This window comes from Mustela erminea, chromosome 6, assembly GCF_009829155.1.
Source record: "Mustela erminea isolate mMusErm1 chromosome 6, mMusErm1.Pri, whole genome shotgun sequence".
Taxonomy (NCBI): domain Eukaryota; kingdom Metazoa; phylum Chordata; class Mammalia; order Carnivora; family Mustelidae; genus Mustela; species Mustela erminea.
Window position 1 is genome coordinate 124165769 of NC_045619.1, and position 25966 is coordinate 124191734.

Genomic DNA, 25966 nt, shown 5'->3' on the forward strand with positions numbered 1-25966 from the left:
CCTGCCTAGGGTCTCTGACAATGACAATGTATGAAAAAGGAAATGTTGAAACCTGAACCATGAATCCCAATAAATTTTATGTCTCCACATGCCTTTTGTATTCCCAATTTGTGGGAAATTTAAGATGTTATTTATTTTTTTATATTTTAAAAAATGTAACGAAGTATCACTTTAGCACTGGTGTCTGATGAAATACAAGAATGCAAACATGGCACTGGTTTCACTGAACTTTGGACACATATGTGAGGTGCACTATTATGGCTGAGTTATGTCTCTGAGGCCAAATTCTACCTGCGGCCACCTTGACTCCTCCACTCACACATTGAACGGGAACTGCAAATGAACATCCAGACAAAGAATTCCTCCCAGCACGGTAAACCTTTTCATTCTCTGCCTTAGCAGACATAAAATGAAATTTAAAAAAACAAAACAAAAAACTTTATCCCTTCAGTTCTGATTAGTCTGAAGCAGATATACAAAAGTGCATTTGAGATACTCCCTCTTGCTGCTCTTCCAGAAAGGCTAATATATTAGAAAAGCAGGTTATCAATTTATAATATGCTTTACATGCGTTCCCACAATCTCCTTTGAGAAGTGCCTCTTTTCAACCTAATATAGGATAGTTTTGCCCCTGGACCTTTTTGTCAGATATAAATGTGAAGGTGTTGGGGAAAAAAAAAAATCTAAGAATCTCTTTAATTTTCCCTGGGAGGCTAGAAAATGTTTTGCAGCTACACTTGGAAGGTCTTTTTCTACTGGTTTTACCAATTAACCTTAAAGAGAGTGTTGGATTAGTCCTTTCCTCTCTGGGGGTGTCCCAAAGTTGTGTTTCTGTTTTGTGCCTTTTGTTTGCTATGTACCCATTTCTGCCTGTTCCCACTAAATGTTGTTCTTGTCAAAGCCACTGTAAGTTGAGAAGCAAATGAGCGATTTTGTGAATAGCATTTCCTACTGCTTTACCTTGGTTGGATAATTGGATGTGAAGGCTTAATTGGAGTAAAAGTGTTACAAAAGAAATGGAAAAATGGCATCTCTAATGAAGTAGCAAGAAAAGAAAGGTGTTCAGATACCTGCAGATTAATGGCTTGAAAGAAATTTATCTATTTCTCTCTAAGGTGTAGAGAGAATTCTCTAGAAATAAGAAGACATAGAAAGTAGAAATAATCAGAATTATTATTCCTCAGCAGTGACATTTCATCTAAATGTCTTACAAAATATTTTTTTAGTCTTATAAAATATCTTTGTGTTAACTGTTCTCCTTAAATTCTGAATTATATTTCTTTCATGTTCTGCAGATTTCAATTTATCATTTAGATATCTATCTTAAAATAACTTACTGTTTCTGCATTAAAACAACAAGCAATATTCAGCTGGTGAAAAAGGAAAAAAGATATAATGATTGGAGAGAAAAAAACATTGTCATTATTTTCTAATCACACAATTGTAAGTAAATGAAAGCCCCCAAAAATGTACAGATGAATTATTAGAATTAGTTCTTGAGTTGAGTAAGATTGCTGCATGTAAAATCAATACACGAAAGCAAAAGAGTTTCTGAATGCCACCACAAATTGTTAAAAAATTTGACTGATTATAAAGTTTTCAATAATGATATCTTCAGAAAAGACTAAGTAAATAGGAATAAATCTAAAAACGACATGCAGGACTTTTTTCTTAATAAAAAGTAGTGTAAGATATCTAGAATGACTAAATAAATATATATTCCATATTTAATGGTTGGGAGATTCAAAGTCAAAAGGGAGTAAATTCCTCCTAAGCTTACTTAAAATTTCAATGCAATTTCAGCCAAAATCCAACACGGTTATTTTACTTGTCCACGTGTGTGGTATGTGTTGATAAACTAATCCAGATGTATGTATATGGAAGAGTAAAAGACCAAGGATAGCGACATATTCTTTTTTTTTTTTATAGTCACATATTCTTTTTGAAGATTTTTTAAAAAGATTTTATTTATTTATTTGACAGAGATCACAATTAGGCAGAGAGGCAGGCAGAGAGAGGAGGGAAACAGGCTGGCCACTGAGCAGAGAGCTCGATGCGGGGCTTGATCCCAGGACCTTGAGATCATGACCTGAGCTGAAGGCAGAGGCTTAACCCACTGAGCAACCCAGGTGCCCCGATAGTCACATATTCTTAAAGGAAAATACAGATAGTTGATTCATGATGCTCTCAGATGAACAGATAACAATAAAACATTATGATAACTATACAGAAATAAACAGACCAGTGGGTTGGAATAGAGACCCCAGGGATACATCACATAGATTTATGCAAACTAGATTTATGATTAAATTAATATTGCAGGTCAGTAAGGATAGGATGAAATTTCTAAAAAATGATAATGGGCTATCCCTGAAGAGAAAAAAAAAAAAACAAACACCACTTGGGTCATGTTTTATACCCTTCAAAAATAATATTAGGTGGAAGAAATAATGAAACAGATTTATAAAATATTTAGAGAACCATAAAGAAATATATATAGGTATGTATCTCATTAGAATAAGGAAGAATTTTTTTAATTTAAGATTAAGAAAACATTTTAAGAATGTATGAAAAACAGAAAACATATGTAATATCAGAATTTTTTTTTGAAAAGCTATAAAGCAGGTCCTAGAAATCAATAAGAAAAAGGCAAAGAATTTCTCAGATATTTCACAGAAAGGAAAGTTCAATGGCAAGTGAGTTTCTGAAAAAAAAAATATAATCTCATTATTACTCACTCTTAGGTGAGTCATATAGGACTTAGGTCTGAGTAGTGTAATTAATGAATGTAATCAAATAATTTTGACTAAGTCATCTAAATAAGTGCCACAATACAATATAATTTCACAACTAGCAGATTAGCAAAAGTTGAAAGTTTGAAATACCAAATTCTGATTGGGATATGAAGCCATATATATATACACACATATATATGTATATACGTATATATATATACGTATATACATATATATGTGTGTATATACACACGCGCACACACAGTAGATGTGTCAATTGGTGTAACTTCCAAAAACAGCTCAGCATTATCTTGTGAACTTCCACCTCTGCATGCCCTATGATCTAGCCATACAGCTTCTTAGGTTTATACAATAGAAAATCTTCTATATGTGCACAAGGACACATGTAGAATTTTTTCATGGTAACATGATTTGTAATGGTAAAAAATTGGGGCAATACAAATATCCTCAAAAGTTGATTGGATGAATTAATTGTGTTATTTTTGTATGATGGAATATGATATAAGAGTGAAAAATGAATGAAACACAGCTACATGTGCAACAGGAATGATTCCCTCATGAATGTAGATTAAACAAAAATAAAAACTTTCAGAAAAATACTTAAGTCAGTTATTGTAAAGTCTAAATACACAAAACTAATCATCTTTAGGGTTGTAAACATACAGTGTAAAAATGATAAAAAAAAGAAGGAAATGATAAATTTAAAAATGTGTAAAAGTGGTTAGTGATACATTTTAAAGGTCATATTTGTGCTTTATTCTATATATTTTAGTCTAGATGGTAAATAAACTGATACATATGTGCTTATCACTTATTCTTATATACATAAACATATATTCTATGCATATGTTATGAATTTTATCTTTTAACATTTATCTTTAAAAGCATTAATATATGTAGTTATATATATAAAGAAGTAGAAATTAGTTGAACATCACAAAATATCCATATTTGAATGTGTATGAGTATTTACATACGTATTTAAGAATTTTTAAATCTAAATAGTCCTTGCAAAGACTCCCAAGGTCAAGGAAAATGCTTTGTTCATATTTTGATCAAAGTAAATTTATTCAAATTTTTTCACAGTAGGACTATAGGAAATAGAATCTCTTACACTTGAATTAGGATCTAATCTGTGAGATAAATGGTAGTACTAACCACGTTCTATTCTTTTTGGCTTCAGTGACCATATGCCAAATCAATGCAAGTAATTCTGTATAATAACTGTGCTGGAAGAATATATCTTCTATGAACTCACCCCTGGGACAACACTATGAAGAGATGACCCTGAATAAACTTAGTTTTTTTGTTTATTTGTTTATTCATTTAGTTTGAGAGTGAGAGTTGCAAAAGAAACCTAAGGCATGGATGTAGAAAGAAGGTCTGAAGGGTGCCTTCAATCTCTCACTGCTCTCAATAACTTCAGTGTTTCCTATAATTGACCTCATAAATTTTATGGAAGAATACATTATACTTTTGAAAGAAATGCATTCTTGAAAATCTTAGTCTAGGTGGTATTAACCAAGATATTGATGAGTTGGGTTCATCTGGGTCAGAGAAGTGAGTAAAAACCTGTCCTAAATGCTTTGAGAGGAAGAAAGCTAACTGGATTATTAACTGGGATTAAGGATTTTATACTTCAGATTTTAAGATATTCAATATATATTTCACGTGTTGATTTATAATCTATATACTCTAAGACTCTCTCTCTCTCTTTCAAGAGAGAATAATATAAGAATAATGTAGGGATGCAAAAACTCTGCTACTCCACAACAGAAGTTTCATTTTGCTATCAAAGAATACTTGCTTGTTTTCTTTGGCTGTGTTGAAAGCTGATTCCTGTCAATATCTCAGGTTGGTTCTTAGCAACCAAGAAGAATGTGAATAATATAACATAACATGATATAATATAATATTGTGAAATATATAAAACAAAAATATATAATAAAATGTTGTGTGTGTATATACATATATATACACACACCCACATATATATGTATATACACACACAAAACCAAATACATAAATTCTTTTCTTTTCTCAAATAGAGTGAGTTTATCTTTGGGCATCTAGTGTTTGGAATGTTCAAATTGTAGGACATACTGAAACTCTCAAGTCCAAAGTGTAATATGAATATACAGTGGAGTCAACACTCTTTTGCAAGAGTTTTTTTGCAAGAGTTTTTGTCCCTCTCACTGACAGTTTATCTTCTTAAGGGACCAGACTACTAACACTTCTGGGGAAATACAGTTGCTATCACAATTCAGAGGCCATAAAAGGGTACATGTCTCAAGGAGACTGGAAGTAGCACAGTTGGAAACTGACCACGGTTGCAGAGAACAAGAGTGGACGAGGAGAGGAATCTAGCTGCAGAACGAGCCTCCACAGAACTCTGACTCTGAAACAATGCCACTGGGCAATACAGATGTTCCAAATATATGTGTTGAGTGGTAGAATTTCAGCTATATGCCTGTAGTCTTTCTTCACTGCACACGACAGTGTTGTTGAGATGGGATTAATTTTAACCTAATTTCACAGAAGAAATTGCAACTCAGTGAGAGTAAGTGATGACGTAAGATTATACAGCTTGTAAAAGATGAACTCAAACCTGGGTTGGTCCAGTCTACTTTGACTCCTCATGGAGAGAAATGCACACACACACACACACACATACAAATACATTGCATGTGTATTTTATATATATATATACATATATATGTGTATATATACACACACGTGTGTGTATATATACACATATATGTACATATATGTGTGAGTGTATATATGTGTATATATATATGCATATAAACTATTTAATATCATCTACTAAACAGTATATATATGGCAGTAGATTGGGTCTAGAATTTAAATGCTAAAGGCACTAAAACTAAAACCATCTGAGGTAATACGTGGCAACAATACTTTAGTTAGGCTAGAAAAGAGGAAGAAGCAAGTGCTTGATTTGAACCTGGTGGTGCAATGCAGATGGTGGTCTTTGAGAAAACAAAGCTCTTCTACTCCCTTCCAGAGCTTCTTTCCTGTTGAGATGAATGGTATTTCTCTTGCACTGAAAACAGAAGGACAAGGAAGGGACGGGAAACAAACTCATCTTTAGAAGTCCAGAGGCATAGTTATAATTTCAAATATGTGGAATAAAATTTGTTTTGTAAACTGTAGGCTGAACCGGTCACAGTTCCAGGCAAGAATTCAAAGGAGATGTTCTCTTGTTATATAAATTTTTTACTTTAAATTTCCCTGGTATTTATGCAACACTACAGATTAGTGAATAAGTAGAGTAAGGTCTGATGGTGTCTGAAAAAAAGTTTCCTACCTAAATACTGCCTCTCTTTATATTTGGCCATCTTGCTTCCCGGGCTATTTCTGGTCATTTAGGGCGCGTGGGTGGCTCAGTGGATTAAGCCGCTGCCTTCGGCTCAGGTCATGATCTCAGGGTCCTGAGATCGAGTTCCGCATCTGGCTCTCTGCTCAGCAGGGGGCCTGCTTCCCTTCCTCTCTCTCTGCCTGCCTCTCTGCCTACTTGTGATCTCTCTTTGTCAAATAAATAAATAAAATCTTTAAAAAAATGGATTTCCTTAGGAAAGGACGGGGCAATTTTTATTACTTTTCATGGTAATGGAGCACCCTGGGGATGAAGTTAAAGCCACAGCAGGGCATGAGCTCCCCTCTCTAGAGCAAGATGGAACATGGTTGGAAGGCCAGCTGGTAACTTAAAGCATCCTATGTAGTTTTCCAAAGTTGGATTTCAGTAAATGGGTAGAACTGCCAAAGATAGTTGATATTCATAGGTCAGGAAACCAAGTATTTGTCTTCTAGAAAGACTGCCCGCAGGGAGTAAGGTCTAAGAGACTAAGTGGGACTCAAGAGAGAGGCTTTGCAAACATGGAGCAACATACCATCAAATTAAGCAGACCTCCAGGTGCTGGGGAGTAACTCCCAGCTATAACTTGGTGCCTCATGAGAGTTCAATATTTGACAACTGGATCCCTGAATCCCCAGTGTGGAAGCATAAATAATTTAAAGAAACCCTCCAATTCCTACCTATCCCCCCACACACATAGGAGTAAGGCTTTGGAAATATTACCTGAATCAATCTTAACAGAGGGAATGAGCTTGATTCTCAGCTGAACAAGAACAATCATAACTTTCTTGAAAAGTTGTGATGTCCACACACTACACAACTTCAGGGGTTATCATTCACTATCTCCAGTGTGCATGAACCATCTCTGGAAATCCTACCTAATCAGAAGCATCTGGAGGAGGGGGAAAAAGGGTGCTGTTTACAATGACAGCTAGGAATTAACGTGTATTGAGAATAAGGCACATTGATATTTGAGAAACAAGATGGAGAAGTCAAGAACCATAGGCTACAATTTTGTCAGCAGTTCAAAAGTCTCTCTTCCTCCTCATCTACACAACTGTGGCTTGTGCTCATTCCTTGGAGTTGGAGAGAAGCACTTTATATGGTCAACATAAATCTCTACATTGGTAGTTTCTGAATATAATCCGCAGCCAATAACCAATTTGTCAGTTGTTGCTTCTTTTTTCTTCCAAGGGATGGATTTTGTGAATTGCAATTCCCATCATGCTGTAAGTCAGTGAAATAAAGGAGTCTAGGAGAAGCAATTTATTTTAACATAATATTTTACATTTTTTATTATAGAAAATATATTTGATATATTTTACCTTAACAGCTGGTTGGAATTATAAAGTGAGAATATTTGGTGAGTGACAATATTATAGGTTACTTCCCAGGAGCCAGTAGTTAGTAAATTCATGTGAACCTCGAAGTGCTATTTTATCTTTTTTCCTTCTTTCTTTAACCATCGAGGTCATGTGTACAAACCAGTCTCCTCACAGTGAACTGTGAGATCTGTTAGCAGCCATTTTTGTCCAGAAAGAGCCTGTGATGTGAAACCTGTCATTGTACAGTTGCAGCTGGCAGAGAGTTAACGTTACCCGATAACTTACAACAACTTAATTTTCAAATTAGCAATTCCTGCTGCATATGGTTTTGTTTAAAAGGCTGACTTCACTACAAACAAGTATTTGTCTGAAAGGGGGTAGTTTATAGAATGTGTTATGATTCATAAAATGGCATTTGTGCAGAATGTAAATTGAATTACGCTCAGACTTGACTTGTTTGCTTCCAGCAAGTTGTCTGCCACAAATACTGAGCGATTTGACAAAACAATAAGCACAAACATGACCCAGTGAAATAGGGTGGTGAAAGGGAACAGATCATATATAAAGTTAGTGAGGGGTCAGTAGGAGGAATCTGTTCTCTAAATCCTCATGGAACAAGGACCATAAATTTCAGATCTATTTGATTAGGGTATAGGGACATCCCATAGGTGACCATGGTGACATACACCAGTCATTTGTACTCTGAAGGCAGCATTTAACTATGAATGTTCAGTGCCCTACAGGCATATACATTAGCTCCAACCTTTCCTCTGTGGTCAAAAATATCAACTGGAAGATGATGAAATAAAATATTTCATGTAGCCCTTTACACATTAAAGTTTCATGGATTGTTTCACAGGCAAATATAGCCTTTATTACTATGACACATCCGGTTAAATGAAACAACGTTCTGCAGCCAATAGGATGTTAATATTTTTACAAGGTGCATACTACATCATAATGTAAGGGAAGGGAAGTTATCTCAAATGTAGAACTTTAGATACTAAAGCTTTTAATTATCTGTTGCCCTGTAGTTAGAGTCAGTGGTGTACCTTAATCCAAACTAGAATAATTCAAAGAAACCTGTATCATACTATTTGGGTATGAAGCACAGTTTTGAAGTCATAAAAACATCCTAGTTTAAGTCCAATCAACTAGTATATGTTAGACACAAAAAGACTTCAAGAGGTAAGAATTAGAGGGAATGATTGCTTACTTATTTAACTTAACTGATTGTTTATTTTCTGCAAATGTTTACCTTAAACACTGTTTTTAAGTGCTGCTCACATATCAACACATTCAACCATCACAACAACCTCATGATTACTCCCCCATTTAATGGATTAGGGGACTAAGGCACAAAGATGTCAAGTAACTTAGTCACACCACTAAGATTTGCTTGAATCATTAAATAAATTCTGTACTCATATGTCATTCACCTACCGATTTAAGTCTCATTTATGGATTGCAATGAAGATATGTATCTTTACCTTGATCTCTAGAATTGTCCAATTAAATGAACAGAGGCCAAAACAGGATTTAAAGTGACTATAACCATGCTCTAAAATATAGGTGTTGGAATTTTCACAAAGAAAACAGGTTTTTTCTTCCCCAAGACTCCTTTTCAATAAGAACCATGTGTGATCAAAGGAGATAGTTTATAATGATTAGCCCTTCACATGGCTACAATCAAGTTTGAAAAAAATAATAAAAATATTTTCGCTTGAACTACTCCAAAATGTGAACAACCAAAAAAATGACATAAGTATTTTTCTTCACAACTGAGCATGCCCCCAAAAAGCCAAAGAAAAGAGATAAATGTCTAAATGGAACAGTGGCAGCTCTAAGTGCTTTTGAGGCTTTGGAAAAGTTTTGTTCCACAAAAGGGCTCTTACATTTGTGTAACAGGTTCTTATTCAATACCTAATCACACTTGCCTGCTGTCAGCAGGCCTGTAAGGTTTCTCTCTCACTCAATTATTAGCTGCTGTTGATGTGACATTTTCAAAATTTAGAAATGTAATGGGAAGTAAGTGGAACCCATCCCCATGAAGCATTTCACTCCTTGGTCCCCAGAAACAGGCAGTTGGCTTGCAGTAGAAAACAAGTGAGTGTTCTCAGAATTCACAAAATTCAACTCATGCTGTGGAATAAGTGGGGGTTTTTTTGCATCCTTGGGTGATTGTTTACATTGTTCTTGGTGGTGGCCATGGCAACAGTGGCAATGGATGGAGAGTAGGGGCAGACATGTTTGCAATCATGGTACCCGGTCCTGGTTATTAGTAGTTGTAGCAACTGTGCTACTCACAGTAACAACAGCCCTCATTTATTTTAATGTTACAATAAGAGACGAATCCAGAATTATAATTATAGTTTTTATATATTTACAGTGTCTTCCATGTTTTTATTTATTTCTGTGGGAACGATGTGAGATTTGATCTTCGAAATGTGGGAAATCATAGTTCTGGAAAACTTTTTTCCTGATGAAGTAGCTGTTAAGGATTTGCATGATTTGAAACCTGGGCTATGGAGAATGGAGAATAATTTTTTTTTTTTCCAAATCTATGTAGAAACAGTCGGGGTAAAAATATTTATTTTTTGGGGACGCCTGGGTGGCTCAGTTGGTTAAGCAGCTGCCTTCGGCTCAGGTCATGATCCCAGTGTCCTGGGATCGAGTCCCACATCGGGCTCCTTGCTCCGCAGGGAGCCTGCTTCTCCCTCTGACTCTGCCTTCCACTCTGTCTGCCTGTGCTCGCTCTTACTCTCTCTCTCTCTTACAAATAAATAAATAAAATCTTTAAAAAATATATATATATATTTATTTTTTGAAGTATTAACAGTCAGAATTGGGTATCTGAAATCAATAATCGTCCTGCATTTTGCAAATGTCTTCCTGGGAATTGCTGCTGCTTTTCTTAGACTTGCTTTGGAAAGTTAATTTTATGTGGACTCGCAATTATACTTTCTTAAATTACTGCCCCTTTTCTTCTTTAAATTAAGTGAAGTTTCTTCCATTAGTACATGGAGAATGCAGAATAGAGAAATAACTATCCAAAGACACTGTCCCTTACAGAATATTCTCAGAGTATAATTTAATGTTTTCTTTACAGAATTTTTGTATCCACCTTAATGGTGAAATTATAATGGCATGCTGGTGAGGATAGGAGAAAAAAATAATTCAAATGTCCTGAAAAATAGTTACTCTTCATCCTGATAATTTTAGGGTTATAATATTGACTTTGAACATTGATGGTGACTCTGAAAATTTACAGGGAAATAAAATAAAAGCAATGACTATATCACCCTATCTTGATATCTTTCAGTAGACTTGAGTTATATGAAATTGCAAATGTACAAAATTCTGCTCAAGACATAGGGAATTTATTTTGAAAGATATCACTTGGCATTTGAGAAACAAGAAATAATGATTAAAATACATGATAGAAATTTTACTAGTTAAAAATACATTTTTAAATGTGAATAGTTAAATTTCAGTTACGCCTTGATGAAAAATGAAAAGGAAGTCAAAGGAGAGAAGACACTGCTAGAAAGATAGAAATTAATTTCAAAGTAAATAACTGCAGCTTTAAATTTTGAGTAACTTACCCAGAAATTAAACAAAATTTGAAAAGATAAAGACCACAATGCACCAATGCAAGCTTTATTCAGACCATGAAGTAAGGCAACAGAAGCTTTAACACAATTTTGAGTTAAATTAAATGAGTCTTGCTCATTTAATTCATTAATTCTTATGAAAACAGAAAAATGATTTACAGTAGTCCCAGGTGTCTAGTTAACCTGTGATTGCCTAAAAATTACATTGCAATTGCATTATCAAAAATAATTTGCTTTGGATTTTATTTTATTATATGTGTATGTGCCTATTTAATAAATGTTCTTAATTGTGCATTTCTTAGATTAATATTAAAATTAGTTATCATTCCCTGAGCTGACTCTCCTTTTAGGAAGCTAAAGACCTTGGAGGCAAGAAGTCAGTATAGGATTAATAATTTGTCATGGATAATCCACAAAATAAATAAAGCCAGTGTGAATAATTGGAAGTTGGCAGAGATGTAACATAGGAGCTATTGAAAGTTAATTCAATATGAAGTTATTCATAGTTACTTCTCTCTCATCAACCAGCCACTAGAATAAGCTGCAATTGATAATTCTGTATATAAAGTGGCATTTGTGCGGTATCGGTGTTTTACGATTTTATCTGCAACGTGTAATATTTTTCTTCTTGACATAGTTCTAGTTTTATTAAAACTCAGAAATCTGCAAGTTTTTCCATGGATGTTAAACATTCTTTCAACTTTGAAAGTAAGGTCCAGAACATTTTCTGCATCTTTATGTTAAAGATATCCATGTGTGGTTTCTAAAATATCCCAAACTGAAATTACAGTTTGAAAAATGCAATTAAACTTCATGAAAATGCAGTTAAACCTCATGAAAACTCACTCACTTGTAAAAAGGACTTGCATGTTCAGCTAGTGTTAAAATAACAAGAGATTAATAATGGCAGATTGAATATTTGAATTACTTACCTACTGGATTAGCCTTTTTAGCCTAATGATATTTTCCAGAAAATAGTCACATTTCCCACAATTAAAATTGTACATATTCTAGATTTCTGATTTACCAGTCTAAAAGGTACTATAAAATTATGAGACTTTGTTACTTAACCCAGGCCTAATTGTTGATCAGACATGAAGACATTAATTATACGCCTTTTTTTTTTTTTAAGCTACTGTGATATTTTATTTTCAAAATATGCCTGCAATTAAGTTTGGAGGTAAAACTTCATCTGGGCTTTTCCTTAACATATTTCATGTTTTTGCAATGACAGGTTTCATATACACTGGAGAAGTTGTACATCGAATGCTAACGGCCACACAGTACATAGCACCTTTAATGGCAAATTTCGATCCCAGTGTATCCAGAAATTCAACGGTCAGATATTTTGATAATGGTATGTATTGGTTAGCCTATTCTTTACTGAATATGTACTTTTAAATATTGATAATCAGATTCATATTAATCTTTCGTTAACCTGGAGGTCTTTTGGTAAATTGGATTAGAAAGTGCTTGATGCAAATGCCTTGCGATGGTAAATATTATACTGTACCTGTTGATAAGTGGATTGAAGTGTATAGTCAAGAGTCACTCGTTCATTCATTCACTCATTTATTCATTCAACAAATATTTGTTAACATCTGTTAGGCATTATAATAAATGAGTGCTATAAATGGCATCTCAAACAGATACATTTATTTGATGCTATTTGCTGTGAGTCCTTACTGCAAATTTAAAAAAAAAAGTTAAATAAGGATAATTTGTTATCTTCACATAGAGGCAAGTGACATAATATATTGATGTTAAATTCCCAAAACTTATGAAACATATACACCATAACATGAACACACCTTTTAAAAAATAAGGTAGTGAAACTTAAAATGCACTTATGAAAACTAAGTTCTCCTGACTTTAAAATAGGAAATAGAGCCTACTGAGATTTAGCAAGGACACTGACAACAATCTATCCCTACTATTTCTTCTGGGGACATAGAAAATAGAGAAAACCTAGACTAGATCATTAAATGCTATTCAAATCTAAAAAAATGTAAGGTTCTGAAGACAAATATAGATTTTCATATCTGGATCTTATGGAAGGCTGTAACTTTGGCAGAGAAAATAGGAAAAGAAAAGTTTGTTTTGGAAAAGTAAAGATAGAAATGTCTGTACGCTATAATATAAAAACTATTTATTTGTCCAAATGACAATTTCATCTTTTAAAATAATGGAACTATTTGGTGTGAACAGTTATTTCTACTCTTATCTTAAAGACCAAGGAGGAAATTTACTAATGGGTAGTATAGACTTAATAGTGACAGCAGCTTTGAGGAAATGTGATCATTTTACTAAAAGTTATCGTCTGACCAGTGTGATGAAGCCATTTTACAGGTCAAAATAGCAAATGAAAAAGGAAGCTAAACTTAAGTAGTTATACACCTTGAGAAACACATTTCAAACAACTTGAATAACACTAAAGTATGTTCCAGTACGAAGTAACTCCCACGTTAGCCATAATAATCACCTTCTCCTATTATTTTAAGCACTGTTATACTCTGTCCTACCTCTTAGAAAAAAGTTAAAGTGCTAATGCCAAAGATGTACAAATAGATTGTAAGGATACTTGAGTCATAACTACAGCCAGAAGCTTATCTAAAACTTATTCCATGAACTTCCTTTCACAATCACCCTAGTAAATAGAAAACGATTTGAAGAAAGTTGATTCTTTTCTAAGCTGTGCCACTTATTGGCGATATTGGAGGCATTCACTAATGGGCACAGGATTCTAATGACAGGGTTTTCATAATATTAGCATCAAAATCATAAAGCATAGTAAGTAAGTCTCTCATCTCTCCCTCCACATACTTTCTCATATACCAGATTCCTAGGTAGCTCTTTATATATGAATTTTACTTTTGTTTGAGTAATTTCTAAAAATTAATAGATGGCACTCCAACCGGGCACTAAATTCTTTGAAAACAAAGACAGTGACTATAAGAAACCATTTTATCTTCACTGCCTAACACAAGAACTCAAAACATAGTAAGTCTTCCATAATTATTCAGTGAATGAATAAATTAAAAAAATAAATACATATAGTTTTTTTAATTCTAAGAATTCTAGAAATACTTAAGAGTTTCTATATTTTACTTTATTGAACTATCTTCTGTGTAATGACCAAAGGGAATACTGAGGTCTCACAATATGACAGTGATAACTTTCATTTATTGTTCGTGTTTTATTAAATGAATGAAACGCTTTTGAATACTGTAAGGCTGCTCACAAAGTTCTTTTATACAGTAGCAACTTACTGAAATATTTCCAACTTTGATTAATTAGGATCACTGAAAAAACACTTAAGGGTGAGAAATTCAATAGTTCAGGAAAACAAAATTTCTTTAAGAGATAGCAGCAGTTCAGAAAATTTCTTCTAATATATTTCTGTAAACATTAAAGCACTAGATTTTAAAAATGAGATGATGCTTCCAGATATTATAGGCAGCATAGATGATGGCTGAAATCTAAGTGAGCCACAAAATAGTAATGCACAAAAACTAGATAAGTTAAAAAACACTTTGTAGAAAAATAATTTGATGGTTTAGAAATAGCAAATTTAAAAAGTATAATTTTTACTAATGATTAGAAGTCTGCCTGGGCACAGAATCAGAAAATTTGGAGTTGACAGTGACATGAAGTGGCCTGAGTTCATCTTATTTGCCTGTTTTTATTTTGGAAATGAGAAGCTGGCATCCATTACTGATGAGATAACTTGATTAGGGTTCAATAAACACTGCAGGGATGCTCAATTCCAATAGCTTCGTTCCAGTAAGCATAGGATGGTGTAGAAACTCATGGGCTCAGAGAGATGAGCTTAAATAACAACTTCATCTTTGAGATAAGGAAAAGTGTCACCAGATTTTGTGCTGATAGTGAAAGAAAATGTTTAGAATTGTCGGTCCCTAAACCAGGAGATAGACTATGCTAAAGCCCCTCTTTACGACTGTAAATTCCATTCCTTGATTCGTGGTTTTCTTTTTTTATTATCATTATTTTTTAATTTATGTTACGTTAGTCACCATACAGTACAACGTTAGTTTTTGATGTCGCATTCCATGATTTATTGTTTACATATAACACCCAGTGCTCCATGCAATCCGTGCCCTCCTTACTACCCATCACCAGGCTCACCCATCCCCCACCCTTCCTTCCTCTAAAACCTTCAGTTTATTTCCCAGAGTCCCCAGTGTCTCATGGTTTTTCTCCCCCTCTGATGCCCCCTCCCCGTTCATTTTTCTCTTCTTTTGGCAGTTTATACTCTTACATCATAATTGTCCAAAGAAAGTGTTTTCCTGGTTTACTTACCCCATTACTACCTGTATTAGGCACTACCTAGAGAACAAAGGTAAGTTAGGGGCTACTTAGAGAAATACAAGATTATCTCCAAAAGCCACTCCCACCATCTTGTAGATCATAAAGTTTTAGGTATCAGTAACTTTTAATATAAGATGAACCTTGAAATACTGGTTATTTGACAAAACGGAATAGAGATATGTAGCTTTAAATCTAATAACGTTTACACTTAAATAATCTTTCAGTTATGTATGAGTCACTCAGTGTGCATGTAGAGCCATTTAATTAACAAATGTTGGGGAGCCTGATGGTCCTACTTAACAAAAAACTGACTTGCAAACTTATTGCTATTTTAAAAAGCCTGCTGCCGAAAATGTATTAAGAATATCTTCATCAGAATCTGCATGAAGAACATTTTAATTACTCAATTATGTAGACCTTTCTTTTCCATAGAATTTGAGGAAACTATATTTTCTTGTATTTCATGTAGAAATCCCTAGAAAGGAGTAATTATTCTGCCCTCCTCCACCATGTTGTAGGAGCACGAACGGGTTCATGAAGGTTGTGTCCAAGGTCATGCAAACAGTAGTAGAGACAGGACAGAGGCTAGGTCTTCTGCCCTTTAATTCCGTGTTTCTCTGCACCATCAAAGTGCCTTACAGAAATTAGTGAATCAAGCAGAGACTAGAGCTTGCAGACATGCATTAAGGAGAAAAAAGATGCTGTTCAGAGGCATTTCCTGATCAGAAACCCCTGTGCTTCAATGCTTATGGGAAATTTCCTGCCTATTACTAACGTCTTGCCTTTCTAATAATTAAAAAATGGTAGTCTAGATACACCAATGCCCATAAAAAGAAGAGACTTGGGTTTTCACTTGTTGTAAGGGTATGTGTTAGGTATTCCCTTTGATGAAAAACACCTAGAAAAAATTTTTAAAAATTTGGGGACATCTGAATTTTTACCACAAAGAAACAAATACATCTTTATATTGAAAGTGCACAAGGTGATCATTTAATATAGGTATACATTGCAACAGGATCCCCACCACAGCGATAATTAACACATTTATCATTTCACATTTTTAGCTTTTTTTTTTTCCTGGTGAGAACATTTGTTTTACTCTCAGAAAATTTCAATTAGACAACACAGTATTAGAAGTTATAGTCACCGTGTTATACATCAGATCCTCAGACCTTGTTTGTAATGTAAATGAAAGCTTGTGTGCTTTACCAGCCTCTTCCTATTTTCTCCATCCCCTAGCTCCTGGCAACCAGTCCTCTAAAATCTATTTGTATGAGTTCAACTGTGCTTGGTTTTGTTTTAGGTCCCACATATAGGTGATACTATGCAGTTTTTCCTTTTCTCTATTTGGCTTATTTCACTTAGCATAATGCCCTCTAATTCATTTCTGTGGTCATGGAGGCACAATCTCACTCTTTTTAAATGCTGAATAATATTCCAGCCTGTGTGTTCTTTATCTGTTCATCTATAACACTTAAGTTGTTTCCATATTTGGCGAGTACGAATAATGCTGCAGTGAACAAGAAAATACAGAGATCTCTTTGAGAAGTGATTTTGTTTCCTTTAGTATATACCCTCTAGTGGAGCTAGTAGATCATACTGTAGTTCTATTTTTAGTTTCTTGAGGAACCTCCATACTGTTTTCCATAGTGACTGTGACAGTTTACATTTCCAACAGACTACATGGCTTTCTTGTTCTCCATATCTTCTCCAGCATTTGTTATCTCTTCTCTTTTTGATAATAGACATCATAATAGGTGTGAAGTGATATCTCATTGTGATTTTGATTTGTATTTCCCTCAAGATGGGTGTCGTTGAGCACCTTTTCATAAACCTGTTAGCCATTTGTATATCATCTTTAGAAAAATGTCTATTTAGGTCATTACCCATTTTTTGTTTGTTTGCTATTTAGTTATATCAGTTCCTTGCATATTTTGGATATTAACATGTTACTGGGTGTGTGATCTGCAAAATTTTTTTTCCCATTCCACAGGCTGCCTTTTCACTTTGTTGATTTTTTTTGCTGTGCAGATTTTTTATTTGACATGGCCCAACCTGTTATTTTTGCTCTTGCTGCCTTTCCTACTGAGACATTGCGGAGCTTACCCTCTGTGTTTTCTTCTAGGACTTTTGTGGTTGCAGGTCTTAAAGTCAAGCCTTTAATCCATTTTGAGTTTATTTTTGTGTACATTGATTTAGAGGTTCAATTTTGCTTTTTTGCATGTGGCTATCGACTTTTCCCAGCACAATTTATTGAAGAGACTATTCTTTCTCCATTGTATATTCTTGGCTTCATTACTGAATATTAATTGATCATATAAGAACAGGTTTATTTGGGGGTTATTATGTTCCATTAATCTAGGTGTCTGTTATTATGCCAGTACCCTACTGTTTTGATTACTAAAGCTTTGTAATACTTTGAAATCAGAAAGTGTTATGTTTGCCAGTTTTGTTTATCATTTTCAAAATTGCTTAGCTATTTGGAATCTTTTGTGCCTCCATACAATTTTAGGATTCTGTTTTATATCTGTGAAAAAATGTCATTAGAATTTTTATAAAGAGTGCATTGAATCTGTAGATTGCTTTGGGTGGTATGACATTTTAATGATATGAATTCTTCCAGTCTATGAATATAGAATATTTTACATTATTTGTGTCTCCTTCATTTCTATCATCAATATCTTATAGTTTTCAACATACAGATCTTTCATCTTCTTATTTAAATTTATTCCTAGGTATTTTATTTTCTTTGAAGTCATTATAAGCAGCATTCTTTTCTTAATTTCTCTTAATGATTGATCTTTCTTAGTCTATGGAAAATCAACTGATTTCTGTATATTGATTTTGTATCTTGCAACTTTACGGAAACTGTTTATTATTTCTAACAGTTTTCTGGTAGAGTCTTTAGGGTTTTCTATTTTATAATATTATATCATCTGAAAACAGAGACAATTTTATTTCTTTTTACCCAATTTGGATTTCTTTTCTTTCTTTTTCTTGACTAAATTCTCTGGCTATCACTTCCAGTGCAATTTAGGATAAAGAGAGTGGGCATCTTTGTCTTTTTCTTGATCTTAGAAGAAAAGCTTTCTACTTTTCACTCTCAAGAATGATGTAAGCTACAGTCTTGTTATATATGGACTTTGTTATGTTAAGATACATTCTATCTATAATTTGTTAAGCATTTTTATCATGAAAAGATACTGAATTCTGTCAAATGCTTTTTCTGTATCTTTTCAGATAATTATATATTTTTTATCCTTCATTTTACTACTGTGTTGTATCACATTGCCTAATAGGTATATGTTGAATTATCCTTGCATTCCAGGAATAAATCCAACTTGATGGTGGTGTATGAGCCTTTAAATGTTTGAGTCTGGCTTGCTACTATTTTGGTGAGGACTTTTGGATCTATGTTCACCAGGGATATTCTGTGAATTTTTTTCCTTGTAATGTCTTCATCTGACTTTGTATCAGGGTAATGCTGGCCTTGTGAAATAAATTTGGAAGTGATTCTCTTCTACAATGGAATGATTTAATAAGGATTGCTACTAATGTTTGTTAGAACTCCCCAGTGAAGCCATCTGATCCTGGACTTTCCTTTTTTTCTAATTACTGATTCAGTCTGCTTACTAGTAATTGGTCTGTTCAGGTTTTCGATTTCTTCATGATTCAGTCTTTAGTAATGGTATGCTTCTAGGATTTTTGTATTTCTTCTAATTTTTTGACACATAATTTAATTGCTCATAGTAGTTTCTTATAATCCTTAGTACTTCTGTGTTATCAGTAGTCAAGGCTTCACTTTCATTTCTGATTTTTTTTTAGTCTTTTCTCTTTTTTCTTACTCTAGTTAAAATTTTGTCAATTTTTTTATCTTAAAAAAAGAGTTCTTTATTTCATTGATCTTTCCTATTTTCACTTGAGTCTCCACTAAATTTATTACTGCTGTGATCTTTATTATTTCCTTCTGCTAACTTCAGGCTTGGTTTGTTGTTCTGTTTCTAGTTCTGTCTTAAAGTGTGAAGTTAGGTTGTCTTTGAGATTTTTCTTTTTTCTTAAAGCATTTATGGCTATCCCCCATTTTCCTCTTAGAACTGCTTTTGCTGCATCCCATAAAGTTTGAAATGAAGTTTGAAATATTTCCAATTTCATTTGTCTCAAGATATTTTTAGTATTCCCTTTTGATTTCTTCTTTGACTCATTGGTTATTCAGGAAGATGTTTTTTAACCTCCTCATATTTGTGAGTTTTCCAATTTTCCTTCTGCTTTTAATTTCTAGCTTCATACCATTTTGGTCAAAAAACATGTATAATTTCAGTCTTCATAAATTTTTTAAGATTTGTCCTGTGGCCAAACATATGATTGGTCCTGGAGAATGTTCCACGTGCTCTTGGGTAAAATATATATTCTGCTACTGTTGGATGACTGTTCTGCATATTTCTGTTGGTTCTATCTTGTCTAACAGGTAGTTTAAGTCCAATGTCTCCTTATTGATTTTCTGACTGGATGATCTGTCCATTGTTGAAAGTAGGATATGAAGTTCCCTATTATTACTGTGTTGCTGTTTATTTCTGCTTTCAGATCTGTTTATATTTCAGATCTGTTTATATATTTAGCTGCTCTGATGTGGATACATATATTTGTACAACTGTTATATCCTTTTGATGAATGACCCATTTATCATTACATAATGACCTCCTTTTCCTTTTATTACAGATTTTGGCTTAAAATCTGTAATATCTAGTATAATTCTACCTGCTTTCTTTTGGTTTCCATTTGCATGGCATACTGTATTCCATAATTATACTTTCAGTCTGCATGTGTCCTTAAAACTAAAGTATGTCTCTTATGAGCATATATAATAGGTTTTTTAATTCTTTTTTTTAATCTCTTCAGCCACTCTATATCTTTTCTTTTTTCACTCTATGACTTTTGATTGGAGAATTTAAGTCCATCTACATATAAAGTAACTATTGATAGGTATGGATTTACTGTTGTCATTTTGGTAGTTGTCTTCTGGAGGTCTTGTAGTTCCTTTTTTCCTTTCTTCCTCTCTTGCTCTTTATCTCTGTGATTTGATCATTTTCTGTAGCTGTGTGCTTGATTCCTTCTACTTCATCTTCTGTATATCTACTATACGTTTTTGCTTTGTGGTTACTATGAGGCTTATATAAAACATCTTATGTTTATACAACCTCTTTTAAGCCATTCATAACTAACTCAAACTCATACAATAGCTCTATATTTTATTATAACATCCATTGCATTTTATGGGGTTTTTTGAAGATTTTTTTACAATTTATTTGAGAGAGAGAGAGAGGGTGTGTGTGTGAGCACTGGGGGGAGGGGCTGAGGGAGAAGCAGACTCCCCACTGAGCAGGGACCCCCCCCCAATGTGAGGCTCAGTCCCAGGGCCACAGGATCATGATGTGCCAAAGGTAGACCCCCAACCACTGAGGCACCAAGGTGCCCCAACATTTTATGTTTGTTTTTTGGGTTTTTGTTTTGTTTTGTTTTTAAAGATTTTATTTGAGAGACAGTGAGAGAGAGCATAAGCGAGGAGAAGGTCAGAGGGAGAAGCAGACTCCCCATGCAGCTGGGACTCGATACAGGGACTCCAGGATCATGACCTGAGCCGAAGGCAGTTGTCCAACCAACCAAGCCACCCAGGCATCCCACATTTTATGTTTTTGATGGCAGAGTTTACAACTTTTTATATTGTATATCCATTAACAAATTATTATAGTTATTTTATATCTTTTGTCTTTTATGCTTTATGCATGAGTTATAAGTGATTTATCCATCACTGTTGCAATATTAGAGTATTCTGAATTAACTTTCTATTTGCCTTTGCCCTAGTAAGTTTTGTATTTTCATATAATTCCTTTTACTTCTCTGTATCCTTTCATTTCAGCTCAAAGACCACCCTTTAGTATTTCTTATAAAGCTGGTCTAGTTGTGATGAACTCCTTCAGTTTTTGTTTGGAAAACTCCATTTCTTTGCCATTTCTGAAGGACAGCTCTTTTTGGTAGAGTACTCTTGGTTGATGGTTTTTTCCTTTCTATCAGCACCTTGAATATCTCCTCATACTCTTTCTGGCCTGCAAGTTTTCTGCTGAAAAATCTTCTCATTTTCTTATGGGGGGTTCCTTTGTAAGCAGTCAGTTGTTTTCCTCTTGCTGCTTTTAAGATTCTTTGTTTTCAACTTCTGATAATTTAATTATAGTGTGTCTAAATGGTAGCCTCCCTGATTCAACTTATCTGGTATTTTGGGGCTTCCTATATCTGGATATCTGTTTATTTCTCCAGGTTAGGGAAGTTTTCAGCCATTATTTCTTTGAACAAGCTTTCTTCCCCTTTCTTTCTCTCTTCTCCTCCTTGGATTCCTAAGTTATGAACATCAGTCCACTTGATGGTGTCCCATATATTCCTCAAGCTATCTTCACTCTTTTCTTTTTGTTTTCTGATTAGATGAATTGCACCACCCTGTCTTCATGTGCATTGTTCCTTTCTTCTACTTCATCTAGACTCTTGTTGAACCACTCTATTAAAATTTTCACATCATTATTGCATTCTTCATCTGATTTGTATTTAGTACTTTTTTAATGATTTTCTATTTCTTTGTTGAAATTCTCACTTCATTTATATATTGCTTTTGTAATCTCGGTGAGCATCTTTATGACTTTATTTTGAACTCGTGTAGGTAAATTAACTTACTTGTGTTTCATTAAGGTAGGTTTGTGGAGATTTATCTTGTTCTTTTGTTTGGAACATATTTCCCTGTTGTTTTTTTTGGGGTTTTTTTTTTTTGTTTTCTGTTTTTTGGGGTTTTTTTGTTTGTTTGTTTTCATTTTCTTGACTCTTTAAGTTTCTGCACATTAGATAAAATACCCATGTCCTCTAGTCCTGTCAGAGTGGCTTATGTAGGACACAAACTGCATCAATAAGCACAGCCCAACCTCCTGGTTGTCTCTCAAATCTCTATGATTATCCCTGATAATCATAGTGTTTGTTCTTAGAGGTTCCCTGTGGTTGAGACTGTGCCAAGATCCATCAGTGTTTCAAAGGGAATGCTCATAGTCAACACCTACACGTGGGGTTGATCTGGAGCCAGACCCTCAGGCAGCAGCTAAGAAAGTATGCAGTCAAACTTCTTCCGGGGGGATACTGGGAGATAGGCATTTTTGCCTGGTCTCTCTACTAGCTGTAAGGAGGTGCTCCTTCACCCATTTAGAAACTGCTTATTTGCTAAAATCCTCTAGGACTTGTAAATACAATCCTATATCAGAGCAAGGTGATTTGGGTGCCTAAATCCTGGATGGCTAAACTGTAAAAATTAGGACACTAGATGTGTGGACAAGCTCTTTCAAGGTAGATACTGGCAGCTTGGTTTTATTATTGAAGTTAACCAGAGAGAGATGGTGAGGGAAGTGCTCGTCAACTCTTTTGGGTCCTAGGGAGGACAATAGTCAACAGCTAAATGGACTAAAAGCCAGACCTGCATGCTACAGCTTATAAAGTATGTAGTCACATCCTTCCAGGGCATGATGGGCATTTTTGTCTGCTCTCTCTCTGCTGAGCCCTGGAAGCATAGCCATGGCAAGTACTCATGCACATACCTGTTGTTTCTTTGTCTGCTGGAGTCCTATGGGACTTGTAAATGGAAATCCAGTTGTCTATCAGAACCAGGTGATCTGGGGGGCTGTCTCTTGGGTGACAGCAACCAAAGCTGGGTGCCAGACATGTGCAAGCTCCTTTCCAGAAGGATGTTGGTTACCTGTTTTTATTGTCAGAGTGAGCAAAAAGAAGAAGGTGGGGGAGGTGCCCGCTGGCTCTTTTGGGCTCCAGAGAGGATCACAGTACCTAGATATATGCAGTTTCAATGTGGGTATTTTCTCAGTTGCCTAAATTACAGTAGTTACTCAGCTAGTTTTTAGATTTCTCTTGGAAGAAATTGCTCTGTGTGTAGTTCTGTGTGTACATTGGGTGTGTCCATGGGAGGAAGGAAATTCAGAAGCCTCCCGTGTCACATCTTGGTCAAAAGCTTTCAGCATTATGTTGAACTCAAAAACACAGTGCAGACAGTATTCTGTTTTACATCAATCAAATACAGGGATTAAGTTATGAGCAGTCAGATGGCAGAAGCCCATAGAGCAAGGCACATGGGAGGAGGTGTGGAGCACACTACTCTCCCAGCAATTCCACATGTTCACTAACCCAGAAGCTCTCTGTCATACAATCTTGGTTCTTTTTTCCTTTTCAATCAGATGTTTACTGACCTGTGAGATAAGTTTATGTCTTTTAGTTCTGTGAATTTCAATTTCTGTAAAATACTTTTCATTTCTGTAAAACATTTTTACAGAATGTAAACATGATTTTTTTTTAACCAACCAAAAAATCCAATACTTAGAGCTAAGCTAAAGTCTTAGCTGCTCATTTTTTTTTTCTTTTGGGAAAAAAATTGAAAATAAACAGTGTCATTTAAAACAAAACTGTGACTTCTCATCGGTGGCTATTAAGCTATTTCACTTCACATTTCATGTTAATAGTTTTATAGTTGACTCTGGCTGATTGACCTATCAGAATATGATACACAGCACTGAGATTCATTCCTCCCAATGTACCTCAAGGGGGCTTCAGAAATCTTTACTTGGGGCCCTTTAAGCTGCCTTGCAACCTCCTTGAAGCAATACTACAAAGACAGAAATGCAGTATTATGTACCAGAGAAGAAAATTCCCATTAGTGCTGAAGGAATTTTTTTCAGCATGGAAGAGTATAATTCTAAGTATCGAAGAAACATTTTCAGGTCTTTTTATAAGTGATTCTAGCTTTCCTGAATGTGTCCCTTTCTTTCTCAGCATTTGTCAAATGTATTTGAAGTTCATTCAATCCACTTGGGTTGCATTTTGAAAGTGGCTCATAGAAATTTAAGCAGACAGTACCCATTAACATTAATGGACTTCCTAAGGCAAAATTCCCTCATACTGGGCTCAATATTAACCTCAGTATGAGATTAGGTTTTACTAAATATTTAGAGAATACTCAATTGTTTAAAAATATCCCAAAAACTATTTCAGTAATGAATTCCAATTAACCATGTAAAATTTAAGAAGCACAACTATTAGATTTGAAGACTATATCCATGGTTTTGTGAAGTCTGTCACCAGAATTGATTGATATATATTTATCAATGCATTTCTTCTGTTTCAATGGGGTTTATAGGCACAGCACTTGTTGTCCAGTGGGACCATGTACATCTCCAGGATAATTACAACCTGGGAAGCTTCACATTCCAGGCAACCCTCCTCATGGATGGACGCATCATCTTTGGATACAAAGAAGTAAGTAATGTATTGATGATGTCCTTTCCCCTTGATCTTGACTTCTATCTTTTTCTCCAAGTGTCAAGAAAGGGATATTTTATAATCGTGAACCTCAAATCGCTTTCTCATGTCTTGGTTTCTTTTGCTTCATACAAAAAAATTTTAATCTACTAGGTAGCACTGATTAATTAATTCAGAATATGATACATAGCACTGAGATTCATTCCTCATTCATTCCTCTTTCATTCCTCCAAAAGTTAATTCTTTGGATTTTGTTTTGTATTCTGATATCATTGGTATTATGATTAGTGAATTTCATAGAATTATGAAATTATATTCTGATGGTATTATAATGAAATATCTCTAAGAAAAAGTATTTCCAACTTGGAGGAACTTCTCTCCTACATCTGATTATATTTATTTTTGTTTCTTTTTCCTTTCAATTTCCATGACATGTTTTGATTCTAACTCCAAAAGTATTATTATACATGAAAACTTATGTGGCTCCATGATCCAATACTGAAGGCATGTTAGGACCCACAATCCCTTTGGCCAGTGTATATTTCAACCCTCTAGGCAAAATTAATTAGCATTCTAAGTGACAGAAATAAGAATGGAATTTAAACTTATAGTTTGTTTCGTTTTACCAAATTCACAAAGCAAAGAATGGAGATTTACTAAATCATTGCCTTAAATTTACAGAATGTCTAAATTAGAATAATAACATGTTTAGCTTAGAAAGTCTATTGACAATATAATCACAGTCTATTAGACAACCTAAACTTTAGGGGAACAAAATAAATATAAGAAAAAAATTTCAGAAAAAGAAAGAATAAAAGAATAATATTCCAGGAACAGTAGATGTGATATTTTAGACAGTTGCTAAGTATTTTAACCCATGGGTTAATGGGTATTTATAATAATATAGACTCAGTATATCATTTGAAGGGTTATTTTTTGTTAACAAATGCATCCTTGACTAATAAAAGTATGTTGAAAATTTAAAAATTATTCACTTTGGTCAAATTTTCTGAAATACATCTTTTCTATAGGGTGAGGGATAGTTTTATTTCAGTTAACTAGGTCAGCTTTTGGAAATCTTATAATCATTTCAAATATTTCCACTCCTTTGGAGAATTCTTCCATGTGGTATTGATCATTTTTACTTGGGGTAATAATATAAATAGAATATAATATAGAATCATAGAATCTGATCTGCTTGGTGCTTCTTATCCACAG

The 25966-nt window shown here is 34.3% G+C and overlaps 1 protein-coding gene across 2 annotated transcripts in view; it reads left to right on the forward strand.

Annotated features, from left to right (window-relative positions):
- The window catches only part of PLXDC2 (plexin domain containing 2), a 473816-nt gene that overhangs the window by 305514 nt on the left and 142336 nt on the right, over positions 1 to 25966 (forward strand). For both annotated transcript variants that reach the window (XM_032349562.1, XM_032349563.1), the window contains 2 exons: positions 12309 to 12431; positions 24627 to 24745. In XM_032349562.1, the coding sequence (XP_032205453.1) occupies positions 12309 to 12431; positions 24627 to 24745 (242 nt within the window). The remainder of the gene's footprint in view (positions 1 to 12308; positions 12432 to 24626; positions 24746 to 25966) is intronic.